The sequence below is a fragment of the Eptatretus burgeri genome, chromosome 8 (genome assembly GCF_056783735.1).
Source record: "Eptatretus burgeri isolate ZD-2024b chromosome 8, Ebu_testis_v1, whole genome shotgun sequence".
In the NCBI taxonomy this organism is placed as follows: domain Eukaryota; kingdom Metazoa; phylum Chordata; class Myxini; order Myxiniformes; family Myxinidae; genus Eptatretus; species Eptatretus burgeri.
In genome coordinates, this window is record NC_140968.1 from 16,928,028 (window position 1) to 16,949,718 (window position 21,691).

The 21,691-nt window shown below is 44.3% G+C and overlaps 1 protein-coding gene across 1 annotated transcript in view; it reads left to right on the forward strand.

Annotated features, from left to right (window-relative positions):
* Positions 1-21,468, forward strand: part of LOC147021205 (uncharacterized) — a 34,045-nt gene extending 12,577 nt beyond the window's left edge. Inside the window, 2 exon segments of the mRNA XM_085893637.1 lie at positions 18,117-20,062; positions 20,064-21,468. Of these exon segments, the coding sequence (XP_085749763.1) occupies positions 18,117-20,062; positions 20,064-20,114 (1,997 nt within the window). The 3' untranslated portion in view covers positions 20,115-21,468.
* The last annotated feature ends 223 nt before the right edge of the window (positions 21,469-21,691 follow it).

The window sequence follows — 21,691 nt, forward strand, 5'->3', positions numbered from 1 at the left end:
CTTCTTCTTCCCCATTCTCTTTGTCCACATTCTCTTCGTCATTGTCTTTCCGCATTAAATCGTTCTCCCAGTCGTCGTCCTCGCAGTCATGAACGCGCACCGTATCGTCGCACCGACCGTATTCCTCGGGGGTCACGTCGTCGCATACGCCAATCTCTGCACCGCGCGAAATGAGCTCGCGCAGGCTGAGGTTATCGTCAGCGTCCCAGTCACTATCGGGTGACTCAGAAGGGAAGCTGCACTTGACGAAGCACTTGGTAATCGTCGTCGGCTGGACTTGATCCCATGCATTGCTGCTCCACTGAACAGCATGGAGAACGTTGACGCTCTTCAAGATTTTGTTTACGTTTGAAGTGGTATCGATCTTCGACAGCACGTGCCGGAGCAGCCGTTGTTTGAAAAGACGCTTCAGGTTGCTTATCACGCCTTGGTCAAGGGGCTGCAAGACCGACGTAACGTTCGGAGGCAGGAACTTTATGGTCACGTTCGTCAGCGTCACACCCATTGGATGAGATGGCACATTGTCTCGGAAGATAATCCTCCGCCGTTGGTTTGGCATCTTCTTGTCCAGCGCTTTCAACCATTCAACGAACAACGCCAAGGTCATCCACGCTCGTTTGTTTGCTGTCCACGACACAGGGAGGGAATCGACTTTGATGTTACAGAAGCAATGTGGTTTCACTGCGTTGCCGATGGCGAGTGGTTTAAGTTTCTAGCCAGTCATACTAGCACACAACAGCAGCGTTATTCGATCCTTTGGTGACTTTATACCAAGACAGGAGTCTCCTTTTCCCACCAGCGACCTTTTGGGTAGCGCGCGGAAGAAGGGGCCAGCCTCGTCGGCGTTAAAAGTGTCTTGTGGCTTGAAACCGTCGCATAGCTGTGGCAGATGCGTTTTCCACTCCTCGACTGTCGTCTGATCAACGCCACCACTCTCGCCGCTAACTGCACATGCCGAGATCTTGTTTCGAGCTTGAAATCGGGCAAGCCAGCCGTTGGATGCCTTGAAATCCACCTCACCAATGGCAGTCGCGATTTCTAAGGCCTTCGCTTTTACCATAGGTCCGCTGACAGGGATCCTCTTTGAACGAGTAGCATGGAACCATGTGTGCACGTGGTTGTCAATGTCTACGAAACTGTCTCCTTTTCGTCGACTTCGCGAAGATAGGGCCACGTCTTCGAATTCCTTCAATATCGACTCTTTACGACGTAAAATACCGTTCACTGCGCCCAGCGAAATTCCGAAATCGGCAACGAGTTTGCATTGCGACTTGGATTCCGCTTCCTTTACCAGACGGGCTTTATCTTCCAACGGCAGATCGTGACGCGTTTTCGGCATTTTGGTGTATCGTACTGCGTGAACTTCAATAGCAAGTGAAGATTGATGGAAAGGGAAGTGTGCAGGGCCTTCTTGTGCCCTTCCCTCAGGGGGAGGCCTCTGCTGATTGGACGAAATTGTAATTCTTCACGCTTATTGGTTGATTACCATTGATTAATTTAGAAGCAGGTTCTAATTAAGTCACTGTATCTCTTCACACCCCGCTGCATTTTCTATCCACACCATTGCGTCCAGTAAAACGAACTGCACGATGGGTGGGAATTAGCAACGGCGTTTGTTTGTATGACGTTTGCCATTCAGCCACGGCTGAACAATGGCCATGTTTCGCACTGATGCCTTCAAAGGTTGGAGTAGCGTTCACAGTTCGGGGTAAAAACTGGTTTGGGACTGGTAAAAAGTATGTTCATATGCAGGGTGTTCAGATTATCGGGGGCACGATGTACAGGATTTCCTATCAAAATATTCGGGACTGGCCAAAAACGCGTTCAGATAATCGGGGTGTTCAGAAAGCGGGGTTTTACTGTGTGTGTGTATATATATGTATATATATGTATATATATATATATATATATATATATATATATATATATATATATATATATATATATATATATGTATGCATGTGTGTATATATATATATATGTATGCATGTGTGTATATATATATATATATATATATATATATATATATATATATATATCTTCTTCCTCTTTCGGCTTGCTCCCGTTAGGGGTCTCCACAGCGGATCAACCGTCTCCATTTCGCTCTATCCTCCACATCTTCCATTGACACTCCAACCACCCGCATGTCCGCCCTCACCGCATCCATGAACCTCTTCTTTGGCCTTCCTCTTCTCCTGCCTGGCGGCTCCATCTTCAACATCCTTCTCCCGATATACTCCGTTTCCCTCCTGTGCACATGTCTAAACCATCTCAATCTTGCCTCTCTCACTTTGTCTCCAAACCGTCCTACCTGCGCTGTCCCTCGAATATACTCATTTCTTATCCTATCCATCCTCGTCACTCCCAACGAGAATCGCAGCATCTTTAACTCTGCCACCTCTAGCTCCGCTTCCTGTCTCCCTCCAAACTGCCAAACTGCCTGCCAAACTGCCTGCCTCCAAACTGTCTGCCTGGAGTGCCACTGCCTCCAAACCATACAACATAGCTGGTCTCACTTCCGTCTTCTATACTTTCCCCTTCACTCTTGCAGCTACCCTTCTATCACAAATCACTCCTGCAACTCTTCTCCACCCACTCCATCCTGCCTGCACTCTCTTTTTCACTTCTCTCCCACACTCTCCGTTACTTTGGACAGTTGATCCCAAGTATTTAAACCAATCCACCTTCCCCACCTCAACTCCTTGCAACCGCACCATACCACCACCCTCCTTCTCATTTACGCACATGTACTCCATCTTACTCCTACTGACTATCATTCCCCTTCTCTCCAGTGCGTACCTCCACCTCTCAAGGCTCGCCTCAGCCTGCTCCCTACTCTCCCTACAGATCATGATGTTATCCGCGAACATCATAGTCCATGGAGACCCCAGTCTGATCTCGTCCGTCAACCTGTCCATCACCATTGCAAACAGGAAAGGGCTCAGAGTCGATCCTTGGTGCAATCCCACTTTAACCTTAAACCGGTCCGTCATTCCTACCGCACACCTCACCGCTGTCACACTGTCCTCATACATATCCTGCGCGATCCTCACATACTTCTCCACCACTCCCGACTTCCTCATACAATACCACAACTCCTCTCTTGGCACCCTATCATAAGCTTTCTCTAAATCCACAAACACACAATGTAACTCCTTCTGGCCTTCCCTATACTTCTCCATCAACATTCTCAAAGCAAACATTGCATCAGTGGTGCGCTTTCCTGGCATAAACCCATATTGCTGCTCACAGATCATCACCTCTCATCTCAACCTAGCTTCCACTACTCTTTCCCCCAACTTCATGGTGTGGCTTAACAACTTTATCCCTCTGTAATTTCCACAGCTCTGCATATCACCCTTATTCTTGAAAATCGGAACCAGTACACTTAATCTCCACTCCTCCGGCATCCACTCACTTTCCAAGACTTTATTAAACAATCTGGTTAACAACCCCACTCCCATCTCTCCGAAGCACTTCCATGCCTCCACTGGTATACCATCTGGGCCAACCGCCTTTCCACTTTTCATCTTCTTCATTGCAGTCCTCACTTCATCCTTCCTGATCCACTCCACTTCCAGATTCACTATCTCCGCCTCTTCCAACCTTCTCTCTCTCTCATTTCCTTCATTCATCAGCTCCTCAAAGTACTCCATCTAATTCCCATTTGCGTCCTTTATCACCCTAACCTGCAGCACATCCTTCCCAGCTCGGTCCCTCTGTCTTGCCAATCGGTATAACTCCTTTTCCCCTTCTTTTGTATCCAACTTCTCATACAGCTCGTCATATGCCTTTTCCTTGGCCTTTGCCACCTCTCTTTTTGCCTTTCGCCGCCACTCCTTGAACTCCTGCCTACTTTCCTCATCTCTCTGACTATCCCACTTCTTTTTCGCCAACCCCTTATTCCTTATACTTTCCTGTACTTCCTCATTCCACCACCAACTCTCCTTATCTTCCTTCCTCTGTCCAGGTGTCACACCAAGTACCTTCCTAGCTATCTCCCTCACAACTTCTGCTGTCGTTGCCCAATCATCCCACCCATCTTTACCACCATCCAACGCCTGTCTCACCTCCTCCCTAAATTTCATGCAACAGTCTTCCTCCTTCAGCTTCCACCATCTGGTCCTTGGTTCAGCCCTCACTCTCTTCCTCAACCTCACCTCTAAAGTCATCCTACAGACCACCAATCGATGCTGTCGAGCTACACTCTCCCCTGCCACAACCTTACAGTCACTAATCTCTTTCAGGTTGCATCTCCTACTTAAGATGTAATCCACTTGTGTGCACTTTCCTCCACTCTTGTATGTCACCCTGTGTTCCTCCTTCTTCTTGAAATACGTATTTACCACTGCCATTTCCATTCTTTTTGCAAACTCTACCACCATTTGCCCTTCCACATTTCTCTTGTTGAGACCGTACCTCCCCATCACCTCCTCATCCTCTTTATTCCCTTCCCCAACATGTCCATTGAAATCTGCTCCAATCACCACTCTTTCATCCTTGGATACACACTCCACCACTTCATCGAACTCACTCCAGAAATCTTCTTTATACTCCATCTCACACCCCATATGTGAGGCATATGCACTGATGACATTCATCATCACCTCTTCAATTTCCAACTTCACACTCATCACTCGGTCAGACACTCTCTTCACCTCCAATACCCTCTTGGCATAATCTTCCTTCAGGATTACCCCGACACCATTTCTCCTCCCATCCACACCATGGTAGAACAGTTTGAAACCGCCTCCAATGCTCCTAGCCTTACTCCCCATCCACTTGGTCTCTTATACACACAGTATGTCCACCTTTCTTCTCTCCATCATATCAGCCAACTCTCGCCCTTTGCCAGTCATCGTCCCAACATTCAGAGTTCCAACTCTCACCTCCACACTTCTACCCTTCCCCCTCTCCCACTGCCTCCGGACTCGCCTTCACCGTCTCCTTCTCCTCCTTCGCCCAGCAGTAGCACAATTTCCACTGGTACCCTGCTGACCACCGGTACCGGTGGCGGTCGTTGGTAAACCGGGCCTCGACCGATCCGGTATGGAAATTCGTTTTGTTGTCCGCATAATGATTTGGCATAGGTTTTTACACCGGATGCCCTTCCTGACGCAACCCTGGTCGCCTCTTACGACACACAGGGATATGGTACGCCTATTCTAACCGGGGCATACACCGGGCCCAGTACAACTGGTATTCATTTCGCCGACCTCGGAAGGATGGCAGGCTGAGTCAACCCCCTGGTGTTTTCGACTTGGTGTGTATATATATATATATATATATATATATATACACATATTAATTCAGTGTCCCGACGGGGCTTGAACTCAGGACCTTTTGGGTCGCAAGCCACTGCCCTAACCACTGCGCCAACACCAGGCTTGATGTGTATGTGTGTGTGTATATATATATATATATATATATAAATATAAATATAAATATATATATATATTTACATACATATATATATATATATTACATACATATATATATATATATATACATATATATATATATATATATATATATATATATATATATATAACATACATATATATATATACATATATATATATTACATACATATATATATTACATACATATATATATATATATATATATATATATATATATATATATATATATATATCTTCTTCTTCCTTCGGCTGCTCCCGTAAGGGGTCGCCACAGCGGATCATCCGTATGATCCGCATAGTGATTTGGCACATGTTTTACGCCGGATGCCCTTCCTGACGCAACCCTGGTCACCTCTTACGACACAGGGATATGGTACACCTATTTTAACCAGGGTATACACCGGCCCAGTACACTGGTACTCACTTCACCTACCTCGGAAGGATGACAGGCTGAGTCAACCCCCTGGTGTATTAATTCAGTGGCCGAACGGGGCTTGAACTCAGGACCTTTTGGATCCCAAGCCGCTGCCCTAACCACTGCGCCAACACCAGGCTTATATGTGTGTATGTGTGTATATATGTATATATAGATATATATATATATATATATATATATATATATATATATATATATATATATATATATATATATATATATATATATATATATATATATATATATATATATATATATATATATATATATATATATGTCGAGATCAGGGTTTCACAGCTGACTGAAATCAAGCAATGACTACACCAATCGTCCTAGAGAAGAGCTTTAATACGCACCAAAGGTGTACACGAGAGTAGAAAAGCACAGAATACCTACAGTATACCAGCTCAGTCAAACTCTGGCTCGCAAGCAGTTTTGTTTACTTTATATACTTTTTCCTGCTCATCTGTTTTTTATGATTTCCCCAACTTTCATCAGATTTATATTTCCTTTCTTCGATATCGTTTTCTTTGAAGACAACAACATCCCAGCACTGGTTCCCCCCCGGCCTGGCAAAGCATTGATCTTTTCACAAGCAAGAAGATCTGTTATTGGTCAGGCAGGTCTTTATCACAATATATATTATCTTCTCATTCTATTGCAAGATGTACCATTTTTACCTATACCAAAACAGTGCTGATTTATGATCGGGCTTCTCCGAGCTAAAGGCTCAAAGAATGTTGTTACAAGGTCAGCAAGAAAGCCAGATGTTTCGCTGCGTGACAGAGAGAGACAGACAGACAGACAGACAGACAGACAGACACAGGCAGGCAGGCTTTGATTACCAACAATCAAAAACTGTAGCTTACTGAGAGCTTTTTAAATGCTTTGGCTTCCTCAATTAAATGCTACATTCAATTTAAGAAAAGGTAATCCTACTACAAATGGCTGCTCTCATCTTGGGAGCTGTTCAACAGCTCCACATTTGCCCCTCTGTTACTTAGAAACATAGTGGAAAAGGAACACCACAATCATCATAATTTTTAGAGATGGAATATTGATGGATCGGCAAGGTGGTAGACGGGAGTCTCTTCCATAGGTGGCACACTTTTATGAGTAGCTCCAAGTGGGCCATAACGTCACGAAAACTCCGCCCGCACTTTCTAGCCTCATCGAAAAGCCCCCCCCTCCACCATCCCGACCGGCCCACCAATACCCCACCCCTCTGTAGAATAGTGGATACATTTCAACAATTATAACTTGAATATAGGTCATGAGGAAGCAAAAATTACCTTTCAAAAACAACTCACACAAAAATTATTTCACACACAAAAGATACATATATTTTCAACTAACTATGGTTCTTTATGAACAGCAAACAAGAATATAATTTTTAAAAACAGCAAGTAAGAATCAGCAAACAAGAACATAATTTTTTTAAAACAACAAGTAAGAATATGTTTTTTGCTATTTATCGTGTTCTTTGTGAACAAACAAAAAGAATATAATTTTTATAAACTGCAAGCCAGAGTGAAAGAAAAAATTTAAAGAAAAATCCCAATATTTTCCAACAAGGCAATGTTTAGATAACATTTCTTTCCATCTCCGTCATCGGTGTAAGCAATTCGAGACACTCATCCAATGTGAGTTTAAGCAGTGGGTCAACAGTCCCATTAAGTTCACAGTACATTTCAGGGTCTATGGGTTGGGGAGAAAAAGCAGAGTGAATTATCGGGGAGGGTAGAGACGGCGGAGGTGTTGGCAGCGGTTTGACCACAGCAATCACAGCAGGCTTCCCCAAGACCGTCTCCGTTTTTGTTGTTTTCTTTGCTGCGGAAGAACATCGTCTCACGCACTCCCTGATTAGATTTTAATACAAGTGATGACAACAATCACTGCTATGAAGATCATGAGCCCCATAAACAACAGATTGATTATCCAGGCTCCCCAACTCCCCAATATTTCCTTCAACCAAGATCCCATCAACCATCCCTTGTTAAAATCATGATATTTTGCACCTTCAGCTTTAATTTTTTCACCCAAATTATCAATTTCTTCTGAATTATCTGGAATGCATGTGCAGCATTCCACACCTATAACCGCAGACGTCCCTCCTTTTTCTGCTAAAAGCATATCCAGAGCGATGCGGTTTTGCATAACGGTTGTTCGTATAGCTACCAGCTCGGCACTCGTTTTGTGAAATCCTTCGCTGGTGGTATTAGCAAGCTTTTCCAAAGATGCTGCCAAATTGATAATTTCCCTTGCACTTTTGCCCGCTCCGTAAAAGGGGAATGCAATCATGAAAAACCTCTCAACTTCTGAAATGGCTCTTTTCGATCTGACCTGTGGTATAAAGGGTGATTGGTCAGTGATCCGAATCCTGGGTAGTATAAATCCCAAAAAACATGATCCCCTCCATCCCACTGGTAGCCATGAGTATGCCTTTTACCCGCACACAAAATATGTACCATTCAGGGGTGCCTGAGGTTCAAGGAGGTTATTTACTTCGATTTTTACAGGTATGGTTGTTCCATTAATTCGCCCTTTTATGGTCACCATCTCATCACCATGTCTAGCATAGTTCTGGCATGTTGATTCTCCTAATTGGGGTCCCCCCCCCCCGTCCTCTAACTCGACAAATCAATCCAATTTGTTTGTGCATGAGCTGAAAATGTGGGGGGTACTTTTCTAATCCCTCCCCCTTCTTCAATCCATCATAATTCGTTACTTTTATTGCTCTTGCCGGGCCCTGTCCCACAGCCTTTTGCTTAATAGTTCTGTACTTAGGGTAATACCAATACTCATAGTTCGTGCAATTATAACCCCCCTTCTCCCAATTACTTTTTATTTCTACTATTCTACCTTCCACTGATGCCTTCTCTACTTTAGTTAAAACTGGTCTATCTTGTCTACGGACTATGGACCCACACATGTCCTCCCCCTGGAGTGGAACTGAAAACAAGGGTAATCCGTGTTTTGAGGAGTGTGGAAGGTGTGAACACATCCAACATTCCCTTTTGTTCATTGTCCTAGCGTACTGTAGAGATAATGACAGGTAAGTGTTCAGTGGATGATCAGTCAATTCTTTATGTAGGATTAATTCTCGTCTCTTCCTTTTACCCATAGTTCTCCCATCATCAGTTTTTCCTTCATTATCACGCATGCAGCTCGTATTGTAAAATGCCCACGTGCATCCAAGTGCACAAAAAATTACAGTCATGGTAAGATAGGTGTTGTTCATGTTGTCCCTGTCTCTGCTGGTATTGCCAGTTTACAATGTGTAGCATGTATCCAAGCCGTCTTATCCTCGCACTTTACTGCAGTCGGAGTAGTCAGCAGTACCTGAAATGGTCCTTTCCACCGAGGTTCCAAGGCTGTTTTCCTCGTGAAGTGTTTTATCAGCATGTAGTCTCCCGGCTGGAAGGTGTGGTACGGCTTTTCCACTGGTTCGGGTAGGGCCTCTTTTACCCTTGTGTGTATCGCCCTTGCGATCCTGCAAAGCTGTTTACAAAATGTCAGCAAGTTCTCGTCCATCATTGTAATATCCAACTTATTCATGTTTGTGGGGGCGGTCACAGGCAGCCGCATTGGCCTTCCCATTAGTATTTCATGGGGGGATAACCCTGTTTTCCGGTTTAATGTCGATCGCATGCTCATTAGTTTTAAGGGTAATGCCTCTGGCCATTTTAACCCCGTCTCCATTGTTATTTTAGCCAATTTTTTTCTTCAGTATTCCGTTTTGCCGTTCCACAGCACCTGCTGACTGGGTGATAAACACAATGAAATGTTTGTTTACTTCCCAGTGCTTTACACGCTGCCCGTGTTATTTCCCCCGTAAAATGTCCTCCTTGATCGTGAGACACTTTATAAGGAATGCCAAATCGGCAGAAAAAACTTTTTAACAGGTGCTTTACCACAGTAGCGGCATCAGCCTTTGCACATGGGTACGCCTCTACCCACTTAGTAAAAATGTCTACCACTACCAAAACATTGCTGAAACTGCCTGATGGAGGCATTTTTATAAAATCTATTTGTAGGTACGTGAACGGTCCCCAAGGGGCTGGGTGATCTCCCAGCACTCTTGTTTTTCCCTCTTTCTGCTGGTTGTGCTGTTGACATATCTGACAGCTCTTACAAACCCCTTATGCTACTCCCCCAATTCCTGGTGCATACCAGGATTCTTGCACCTGTCTCACCGTCCCCCTCTTGCACACATGCCCATTTAAATGGGCCATGCGTGCAAGCCACAGTAGGATTTCAGTAGGTGCTATGACCTTTCCCCTATTAGACCATAGTCCATCTGCATCCATTGTCCCTCCTGCAGCTTTCCATTTGTCACGATCATCCAGCGATGCTGCAGCTTGAATTGCAATAATATCTGACAAGCTATACTGATGCAGCTTAACTTGTTCCTTCGGTAGTCGTGCTGGCATTATCAAAGGAATAGGTAGACAAGCCGCCTCTTTTGCAGTTTTATCCGCCTTGTCATTTCCTTTGTCTATATCCGTCGTGAGTTTCTGATGTGCGTGGCATTTAATTACCGCAACGTCCTCTGGCGCTGAGATATTCTGTAACAGCTCAGAAACTAAATCACCATTTTTTATGGGTGGTCCTGCCGAGGTGAGAAATCCTCGCATTTTCCATATCGCCCCTTTGTCATGAACTACACCAAAAGCATAATTAGAATCAGTGTATATATTTACCGCGATGTTGGCAGATAATTCACATGCCCTTATCAGGGCACACAGCTCCGCCTGCTGGGCAGAAAAATGTCCAGGCAGGCGTCTCGCTTCAATAACTTCACTATGGGTGCACACGGCGTATCCTGCGTGCCCCGAGCCGTCTCGGCCTCGATAGGCCGAACCATCAATGAACAAGGTGAGGTCTGGGTGTTCCAAGGGTTGATCCTTTAGATCCGGGCGCACGGTGGATACTTCTTGTATTGCCTCTGTGCAGTCGTGAGCATCGCCGTCGTCTTTCGTTGGCAACAAGGAAGTAGGATTAAGAACATTACATCTCTCAATCTGCAAATTCAGCTGGTGTAGGAGAGTCGTCTCATACTGCATCAGGCGCGTGTTGGTTAAATGTTGTGTTTGCTTTTGGGTTAATAAAGCCGCGACACAGTGAGGTACCCTTAGCGTGAGGGGGTGACCCATTACGATCTCTGCCGTGCGCTTTACTGCGTAGCTTGCTGCGGCCACTGCTTGCAAGCAGAGGCAAACCACGTTCGACCGGGTCCAGCCTTCGGCTAAAATATGCAATTGGTCGCTGGCGATCGCCGTGAGATTGTGTCAGCACAGCCTGCGCAAACCCTCTAGTTTCGTGAGAGTAAAGGAAGAATGGTTTCTCATAATCTGGCAGCCCCAACGCTGGAGCCATCGAGAGGGCCGCTTTTAATTTGGTAAAATATTCCCCCATCTTCTCAGTCCACTCAATGACATTGGGCTGGTTTTTGCCCACTACAACATACAGTTCCTTCGTCAGAATTGCATAATCAACAATCCACTGTCTGCAGTAGGTTGCCATACCCAGGAATCGCATCATATCTTTCTTTGTGCGAGGGCAAGGCACTTCCGCAATTGAAGTTATCCTCCCCTTATCCAATTCCCTCTTTCCGTGTGAAATGTGGTGTCCCAAATACTTAACCCTTTCCTTCACTAATTGCAACTTCTCTTTATTCACCTTGTGGCCTTTTCTTGCCAATGCCTGGAGCAGCTGCAGCGTATCTGTTTCACACGCTGCTTTGTTTGGTGAGCAAATGAGAAAATCGTCCACATATTGTAGCAGCACTGATTTACCCTTGAAGACAACATCTTCTCAGTCCTTATGTAAGGTACGCGAAAATAATGTCGGACTATCCGCGAACCCCTGAGGCAAGACAGTCTATGTGTATTGACGGCCTTTATACGTGAAGGCAAACAAAAACTGGGATTTTTTATCAATGGGTACGGAAAAAAACGCAGAACATAAATCGATTACAGTAAAATGAGTAGAACTTGCAGGTATAGACGTCATCAACCCCTCTGCACTCGGTACCACGGGGTGGATACTTTGAATCACCTCATTTACTTCCCGTAAATCCTGAACAAATCTCCACTTATTTTTCTGTGGCTTTTTCACTGGAAGTCTAGGTGTGTTACATGGGCTTGAAGTTTCTACAATTATCCCTTGCTCCTTCAAAGATTCAATTACTGGTGCTATCCCGGCCTCCGCCTCTTTTCGCAGGGGGTATTGGCGCACATTCGGCCAAGGCATTCCCGGTTTGAGTTTAACCACGAGGGGCGTTGCCCCAATGATACGGCCCACATCATTGTCATGTCGGGTCCACAATTCTTGTGGAACTCTTTTTCTGTCAAACCTTCTGCGTTTCCTCCTTCATTTACCGTTTCCGTCACCCTCTCATGTTTAGGTGGTAAATCAACCTCTTCAATTGTCCCCAATAACACCTGTTCCTCAAAATCACAAATCCACCCTTCATCGTTCGCTTGCTTGTGCACCTGCCAATGCAGCCTCGTTGTTGTGCGGGTCACGACTGCCCCCTGTAGGCGATAAACCATAAAGCCCAAATCCTTCGGGTGATAATCTTTTGCTGTGGTTATTGTCACATGCGAAGTTACTCCCGGCGGATACTTTGTCAAATGCCTTTGCTGTTCTGTGAGCTTTACCTCCATTGCAACACCTTCCTTACCAATCATCAAACGGGAAATCAAAAGATCATTGTATGTTCCCAAATACAGAGCAATTTTCTCCGCAAATTCAACAGCATCTCCATTCGCATCATAATAGATTGTACAATGTGGATGGTCGTCGGAGATGTGTGTCATTACTTGTGCATTGTCTAGCCACATTTGCATTTCCTCACTTTTGGCTAAGACTTCCTTTAAACATATCAAAGCCTCATTAATCAGCTGTCTTTGCAGCCTCCACCAATAGGCAACTGGGTGCGGTGTCATTAATAGCATCATTGCTGACTGTGCTTTATCCTGGGGAATATCCACAAAAAAACCCTTTGTTTGTACATGCTATTTTACATCCCAACTTACACAACAAATCTCTACCTAACAAATTCACCAGTGTGGTGGTTGTGAGAAGAAATGCATGTTTTTCCTGTAAAGGTCCACATCTTACTGGTAATTGCGTTGTTGTCTTTAATGTTTGTATGCTACCACCCAACCCTACTACTTGGACTTCCGCATTGGATTTTTCAACATGTGGCAGCTGTTTAGCTGCGATAGTGGAGTAGGTGGCTCCCGTGTCAACTAGAAAAGATAGTGTCTTACCTGAAACATCTAAAGAGTAGGTCGGCTCCTCTTTTGGTGTTTATGTCAACATTGCCCCTTGTAACACGGATCCACCCGCAGTCTGTCAATATGACTTACGATTTTGCGGTTGTCTCGATCCTCCCTCCTGTTGGATCTCCGATCGTCCTCTTTGGGGGCAATGTCTTTTTCAATGTCCCAATTGCCCGCACTGGAAACATCCCTGTGATTGACTTGGTTGTTCCTGCTCTTGTGTTGCTGCAGTCCTCGAGCGGGTCTGTGGTGGCGTTCGCATCCAACCTTTGTTTTTTCCACTCCATTTCTTGGGCTGCCCATCCTGTGCTGCTGGTGGGGGTCTTTGCGGACCTCTCATTCGCCATCCCCATCTCCTGGACGCTTCTTCTTCTTCCGAATCTGTATCATCTTCCTCCAGTCCCCACTTTCTCCAATCCTTATTCTTTCTTTGGTCTGTTACTTTGTCAAGCAACACCATCTGCAACACTTCGTCTTTCATTTTTGCCTTTGCGTTCTCCCGTTCTTCTGCTCGGTCCGTACATTGATCAGCTGCTATACAAATCTGACTTGCTTTCTTGCCCTGCCAACCTAACAGTACATACTTCAATTGTTTTTTTTAATTTGAGGGCTGAGCCCTTCCATTACGAAGTTAGTGACCGTTCGCTCCGGTATGTCTGCTTCAACCTGAAAACCCCCATATTGTAAGAGTGTCTCCATTAATCTGTCCATAAACTCGAATGCCCGTTCCCCTTGATGTTGCTTTGTTTCATCGATTTTATCCCAATCTAATGCTGCTGGTCGCAAAGCCTTCTCAATCTCCTCATGCAGGCGCCCTCGCTTATCTTGCCGATCTGCTTCGGTGCAAACTGCTGGTTCGTCCGCTGTCCATTCAGCACCTTCTCGAGCTCTCTTCCATACATATGGAGACAACACTGCTTGACATAGCACCCCAATGTCACTGTCGGTGCATCGATGTGCTGCAACCCACTGCGTTATTAAGTCCCTTACTGCTCCTTCATTTCCCCTCAGATCTAATACTCTCGACTTCATTGATCTTAATTCGATCTCTTTAAATGGTCGGTACACTGACTGAGCCTGCACCCCTGGTCCCGCCGGTGTTATTTCCTGAACCGGAAAAGCAGAGGCTGTGGCCATCAGCCCCATACTCTCAAAGTTCGGATACAATCTTGGTGTGTTATTAACATATGCAGATGAATCACCTCCATTATTTACCTGAGCTTCCCGTCCTTGTACTTCAATCACAGAGGCTTTTTACCGAGGCAGAAGCAATTCCAATCACTGGTTGTTGCATTTCTTTTACCTGTGTTTCTAATTTTAATAGTTTCTGTTTCACCAAATTTCTAGCTTCTTCACTTATTTGTAAGGCCTCCTCTTCCCACAATTTCCACGCTTCAAGATCTGGCTCTGGTTTCAACTTATCACTTGTCCATTGTTCTAATCGACATGACAAGTTATTTATAATTTCTGCTTTTAAAGAGCCCCATCTCGGGAATGGGCATTGGTCTTCCTTTGTCCATTTATGCCATAATGCCAATTGGGTACATGACTTAACTCCATATTTCCCATACATCATTTCTGCCACGGTATTCGTGGGTGGGGCATTCAATCTTAGTTTTGATGTTTTATTTCCCATTTTCTTTGATAATTTCTGGAGTATTCTTGGACTGGTCAGTATTTTTGCCCGGGGTGGTCTCGGATTGGGTTGAGTGTCTTTCACACCTTTCCACGAACCCTCACACTCCCTTGCACACCTTCCACGTCCTCAATCTCCCACAGAAATACCTTGTCTCTTGGAGATTTCTCAGGTTACCCTCCCAGGGTTTGTACCTTGCAATCTCCCCTTTAGACACTGTCCTCCAGGGATTTCTTAGATGAGCCTGCTAGCGTCACCTTCAATCCCTCCTTCGGACACTTAAACCCCTGGGGTACCCCTCTTTTTGATGTGCATAAAGCTCCCTCTTTTCCCGTTCTTTTAAGATAAGTACAGATCACAAAGAGCAGCGAACCTGTATGTCCCGGTGCGAGAAAAAGAGGCAGTTCTTACCTTATCTTCAAGCCGGCCGGCTTCTGTCCTCTTTTTGTCTCACCAAGCAAGAAGTTCCCCTCTTTTGCTCTGTTTTTACCCCTTGCCAACTCCGCCAAAATGTCGAGATCAGGGTTTCACAGCTGACTGAAATCAAGCAATGACTACACCAATCGTCGTGGAGAACTTTAATACACACCAAAAGTGTACACGAGAGTAGAAAAGCACAGAATACCTACAGCATACCAGCTCAGTCAAACTCTGGCTCGCAAGCAGTTTTGTTTACTTTATATACTTTTTCCTGCTCATCTGTTTTCATGATTTCCCCAACTTTCATCAGGTTTATATTTCGTTTCTTAGATATCGTTTTTCTTTGAAGACAACAACATCTCAGCACTGGTTCCCCCCCCCCCCCCCGGCCTGGCAAAGCATTGATCTTTTCCCGAGCAAGAAGATCTGTTATTGGTCAGGCAGATCTTTATCACAATATATATTATCTTCTCATTCCATTGCAAGATGTACCATTTTGACCTATACCAAAACAGTGCTGATTTATGATCGGGCTTCTCCGAGCTAAAGGCTCAAAGAATGTTGTTACAAGGTCAGCAAGAAAGCCAGATGTTTCGCTGCATGACAGACAGAGAGAGAGAGAGAGACAGACAGACAGACAGACAGACAGACAGACAGACAGACAGACAGACAGGCAGGCTTTGATTACCAACAATCAAAAACTGTAGCTTACTGAGAGCTTTTTAAATGCTTTGGCTTCCTCAATTAAATGCTACATTCAATTTAAGAAAAGGTAATCCTACTACAAATGGCTGCTCTCATCTTGGGAGCTGTTCAACAGCTCTATATATATATATATATATATATATATATATATATATATATATATATATATATATATATATATATATATATATATATATATATATATATATATATATCTCAGAAACACCTTGATTCCTATCCTGTAACATCGGCAACATTATGGAGCCTCGTTCTAACAGCAGAAGTGACGTCTATTCCATACTACCTGTTGACCGGATTTATATTTGTAGTGTTTTCAACTTCATGTCCTTCATTGTTTTCAATGATGTATTGTTACGAATCTGGAACCCATCGCACACAACAGCCAGGTCCTATAGATCGGTTATATCGGGAAGTACATGTTTCTATTTTGGGTCCCGTCCCTCGTCTAATGGGAATTAAGTGTTCGTGCACTGCAAAGGTATCTCATAGTCAGGCTTTAAATCTTTTTTTCTGACATCTTCAACAACAACGATAACAACAACACGGCTTCGCCTCGCTTCCTCAAACCGACGTCAACGTGCCCGCGGTGGGCGGAGTTCAAGGCGGAACCTTGTGGCGGTTCTTGCCCAATTGGGGTGATGCGTGCGAGGTTGCCGTCCTCCTCCACTGTGTGAGGGGCTGTCCACGTGATGTCACCACGCCCCCGGACCAATCAACAGACTTTGCGCCCGTTTTGGCCAGTGACAGAGGTGACGAGCAATTTTGCGTACCAACACCATCCAGTGAGGGAGAGCGGGTCGCGAGGAGGCATCCCCCCCCTCCCCGGACATAAAGGGGATATTGTTTTTGGCGCGATCGGACTGAGCGAGAGAGTGCTGAGACGCGACGGTGCGCGAGTGAGGTTGCGATCGGTCCAGCGCAATTGTTGGGCGAGAGTGTTGAGACCCGACTGTGCTCGAGTGAAGTTACGATCCGCCTGGAGTTTAGTTGGAATCGAGTGGAGTTTGGTAGTGTTGAGCTCCAGCGGAGGTCCAGTTAAGGTCGCGTCGCCTGGTCCTCTCGTCTGGCCTGCCAGCGTTCTGTCTGATCCACCTTCGTGCCGGCTGGCATCCATCATCACATTGTGTTGCGGGTTCGAGTCCTGCTGAACCGGATCATCGAAAACCAAACGAGGCAGGGAGGTGCGAGACAGGTTCTCCCCTTCGGCTCACCTTCCCTCTGAGCTGGTGGCATCAATAAAGGCCGGCAGGCCCATTTCTTTTGTGCGTGCGTGTGTGTGTGTGTGTGTGTGTGTGTGTGTGTGTGTGTGTGTGTGTGTGTGTGTGTGTGTGTGTGTGTGCGTGCGTGCGTGCGTGCGTGCGTGCGTGCGTGCGTGCGTGCGTGTTTGTGTGGGCCCGTCTGTTAAGTAGAAACTGTAAAGTGCTTTTTTGTGCACATTATTTTCCTTGCTCAGTCGTGATAACTCTTCTATTTGTGTGTTCCCTTCTCCCCCCCCCCCATTATAAATAAATTCCCTGTTAAATGTTTCAGCTCGTTTCTGTATTTCTTTCATTGGCTTAGCACTGTGCTTGTTGGGAAATTGGGAAGTCTCAAATTGTGCATTTGTACCGACGGACCTCGGTACCCATCCGCTCGGGTTACGCACGATTCGAGCACGCTAATGGCTCGTTCTGCTCGAGTCCTGCCGAGGGTGAATTTCCCCAGTAGTTTGGACGACGTGGGTATTTAGGTAAATTGAAATTGGCAATCGACCCTATCCCACGCCATCGACACATTGGCGATCTTCGGTCCGATGAGGGACCCGTCAGCTCCGGAGTTATCCGGGGTGACGACCTATAAATTCAGGGTGTTCGGTGGATCCTACTCCACTGCTCCATCTAGCGGTCGTGCTCGCCGCCGAAACCCCAGCCTCACAACAGTATATCCTGTAAATGTGCAACCAGACGACACAACTGTTCATCTGTCTCAGAAACTTTAAGATATGCTTCTGTAAAGGAAGATTCAGTTCTTTGTTTCACATATGACAGTACTGTCTGTTCTGTAACAGGTGAGCAGAAACCTCCAAAAGGAACATTCAATCTTTTTAATTGAGGATTTATAAAATTTTCAAAATTGTGAAATTTTTTGCATTTCGAGTTTGACAGAAAAAAGGTAACATAACTTCTTGCTCTTTGTTTTTGCAGAACAATCAAGGAGTCCAGTTGGACAGATAAGGTCCAGGAGCAGCTTGATTGTGAAGAAGATGTCTATTTTGAAGAAACAATCCCAAGAACAAGACTCACGACCTTCAAACTACAAGTATACATCTGGTGAAAACAGCACAAAGATAAATATTAAATTAAACAAACCCAAAAAGGTGATCGAAAGGCAAATGTGTAATGTATGCAATGAAGATTTTACTTCACCAAGAAACATCAAAATACACATGAGGACCCACAGAGGAGAATGCCCACACAAATGCTCTGTTTGTGATAAGGGTTTCTCTCGAAAAGGCGGTTTCGATCAGCACATGAGGATCCACACAGGAGAGCGACCTTACAAATGCTCCATATGTTATAAAGGTTTCTCTCAAAAAAGCAATTTGAAAATACATATGAGGATCCACACAGGAGAGCATCCTTTCAAATGCTCCATTTGTGATAAAGGTTTCTCTCGAAAAGACAATTTTAAAACACACAGGAGGATCCACACAGTAGAGCGACCTTACAAATGCTCCATATGTGATAAGGGTTTCTCTCACAATGGCAGTTTGAATAAGCATATGAGGATCCATACAGGAGATCGACCTTACAAATGCTCCATTTGTGATAAGGGTTTCTCTCGAAAAGGCAATTTGAACATGCATCTGAGCATCCACACAGGAGAGCGACCTTACAAATGCTCCATATGTGATAAAGGTTTTTCTCGAAAAGGCAATTTGAACATGCATATGAGAATCCATACAGTAGAGCGTCCTCACAAATGCTCCATATGTGATAAGGGTTTCTCTCGAAAAGGCATTTTGAACATGCATATGAGAATCCACACAGGAGAGCGACCTTACAAATGCTCCACATGTGATAAGGGTTTCTCTCGAAAAGGCAATTTGAACATGCATATGAGAATCCACACACGAGAGCGACCTCACAAATGCTCCATTTGTGATAAGGGTTTCTCTCGAAAAGGCATTTTGAACATGCACACGAGAATCCACACAGGAGAGCGACCTCACAAATGCTCCATATGTGATAAGGGTTTCTCTCACAATGGCAGTTTGAATAAGCATATGAGGATCCACGCAGGAGAGTGTCCTTACAAATGCTCCACATGTGATCAGGGTTTCTCTCACAATGGCAGTTTGAATAAGCATATGAGGATCCACGCAGGAGAGTGTCCTTACAAATGTTCGATTTGTGATGAAGGTTTCTCTCAAAAAAGCATTTTGATAATACATATGAGGACCCACACAGGAGAGCGACCTTACAAATGCTCCATATGTGATAAGGCTTTCTCTCACAATTGCAATTTGAATAAGCATATGAGGATCCACACAGGAGAGCGTCCTTCCAAATGCTCCATATGTGATAAAGGTTTCTCTCGAAAAGGCAATTTGAAAATACACATGAGTATCCACACAGGAGAGCGACCTTACAAATGCTCCATATGTCATAAGGGTTTCTCTCAGAATTGCAATTTGAATAAGCATATGAGGATCCACACAGGAGAGCGTCCTTACAAATGCTCCATATGTGATAAAGGTTTCTCTCGAAAAGGCTATTTGAAATTACACATGAGGATCCATACAGTAGAGCATCCTTACAAATGCTCCATATGTGATAAGGGTTTCTCTCATCAAGGCAATTTGAACATGCATATGAGTATCCACACAGGAGAGCGACCTTACAAATGCTTCATTTGTGATAAGGGTTTCACTCACAATTGCAATTTGAATAAGCATATGAGGATCCACACAGGAGAGCGTCCTCACAAATGCTCCATATGTGATAAAGGTTTCTCTCGAAAAGACTATTTGAAATTACACATGAGGATTCACACAGGAGAGCGTCCTTACAAATGCTCCATATGTGATAAAGGTTTCTCCCGGAAAGACTCTTGGAATCGGCATGTGAGGATCCACACAGGAGAGCATCCTTACAAATGCTCCATATGTGATAAGGGTTTCTCTCACAATGGCAATTTGAACAAGCATATGAGGATCCACGCAGGAGAGCATCCAAAAATCCATGCAAAAAGAACAGACAATACATGACCGAAAATCGAAGCATTGTTCAAATACCTCGGAAGAGAAGAAGACTCCCAGTGACAACACACAATATTGCAAAAAATAATCAGCAAAGAGTAGTCTGCAAATTTCTCCAGAATTTGCATCATGGGTTCAAGCGTGATAAAAATGATCATAAAATATTGCCAATTAAACCGGCTTGATAATTAAACTTGATTGAAAATTAAATGTATTGTAACCCTTCAATGAAAAATGTACACAAATATGGCCTGATTATTTCAATACTATATGCTTGAACATGTTTTTGTTATCATAATATATATTTGCATTTTAAACAACCTTATCTCTTTCTTTGTTGAAGGATGATCAATCTGCCCAGTAAAGGTGCCCAAAACAGATTGACCTTTTAAGTCATCTTTAATCATTATTCAGCATAAGAGCATTTCCTATTGTTTGATTTTAGTTTGCTAATTATGGCATTTTGAAAAATGGAATTATATTGGTTTCTGAAAGTCTGGGTAGAGGTATTATTCTTGCGCCAATGGAATGCTGGTTTAAAGAAATATCCAGATGTGGTTTTTCCTCTTTTGTCAACTTCAGATTATATAGCTTTCCCTGACCCTCTCAATCCAGACCACGGAGCCATATGTGATCCATCCAAGCACCAAGATGGGATGATGTTATTCTGTGCCGAGGTTGAACTCACCTATCTGATCTCTGAATATCACACAAAATTCCTATCAACCTTCAGTTCATAAATATTCCTTATCCCTTCAAAATTAAGCTGACCTCCAGATGGCTGCTGCCACAAAGCTGTGATTGATCTCTATATTGAACCCTGAACATGTCAGGGTGGCATCAGCAACTGGGAAAGAAAAACAGACTTCATCTCACTGAATACTATTTAAGAATGCAATATTCCGATGTACTTTAGAATCAGAGGAAGACTGTTGCTTATTGAAGCGCCTCTGAATTCTCCATATCGATATGTTGTGCTTGTTTTTGTTTGCATATGTTTTATTGTTTTAATAAATGACTCAAATGTACAGGAGGAATTGAGAATATCTTCGAAAATTTAGCAAGCCAGAGGCAGGAGCATAAAGACCTGGAGGAGCGTGGTTGCAGAGTGGGCTGATGGAAGACACGGGTTTACAGATCAGATAAGGTGAGGGACTTTAATCCCTGTGGGAAATTCATTTACATGAATTCAAGATGGGTTTGAATACAAGTTGACCAACATGATCAGCATTTGGCCTGCAAGAACATTTGTGAAATGTAAAATAAATAAATAAAATAAGATTCAAAGATATAAAGTGTTGAAGCTTGAGATATTATTCAACCTTATCTGATCTTGAGCTCATGTGAGACCAAGATGGCATGACAATTTTTCAGCATGGCATTTGCCAAAAGGTACTAAAAGTCTATTATCATTATATTAAGGTGGACTTGGCGTAGTGGCAGGCGCCTGTAATCCGGCTACTCAGAAGCTTGGGTTGGAGGATCGCTTGAGGACGGGAGCTCTGCGCTGTGCCGTGC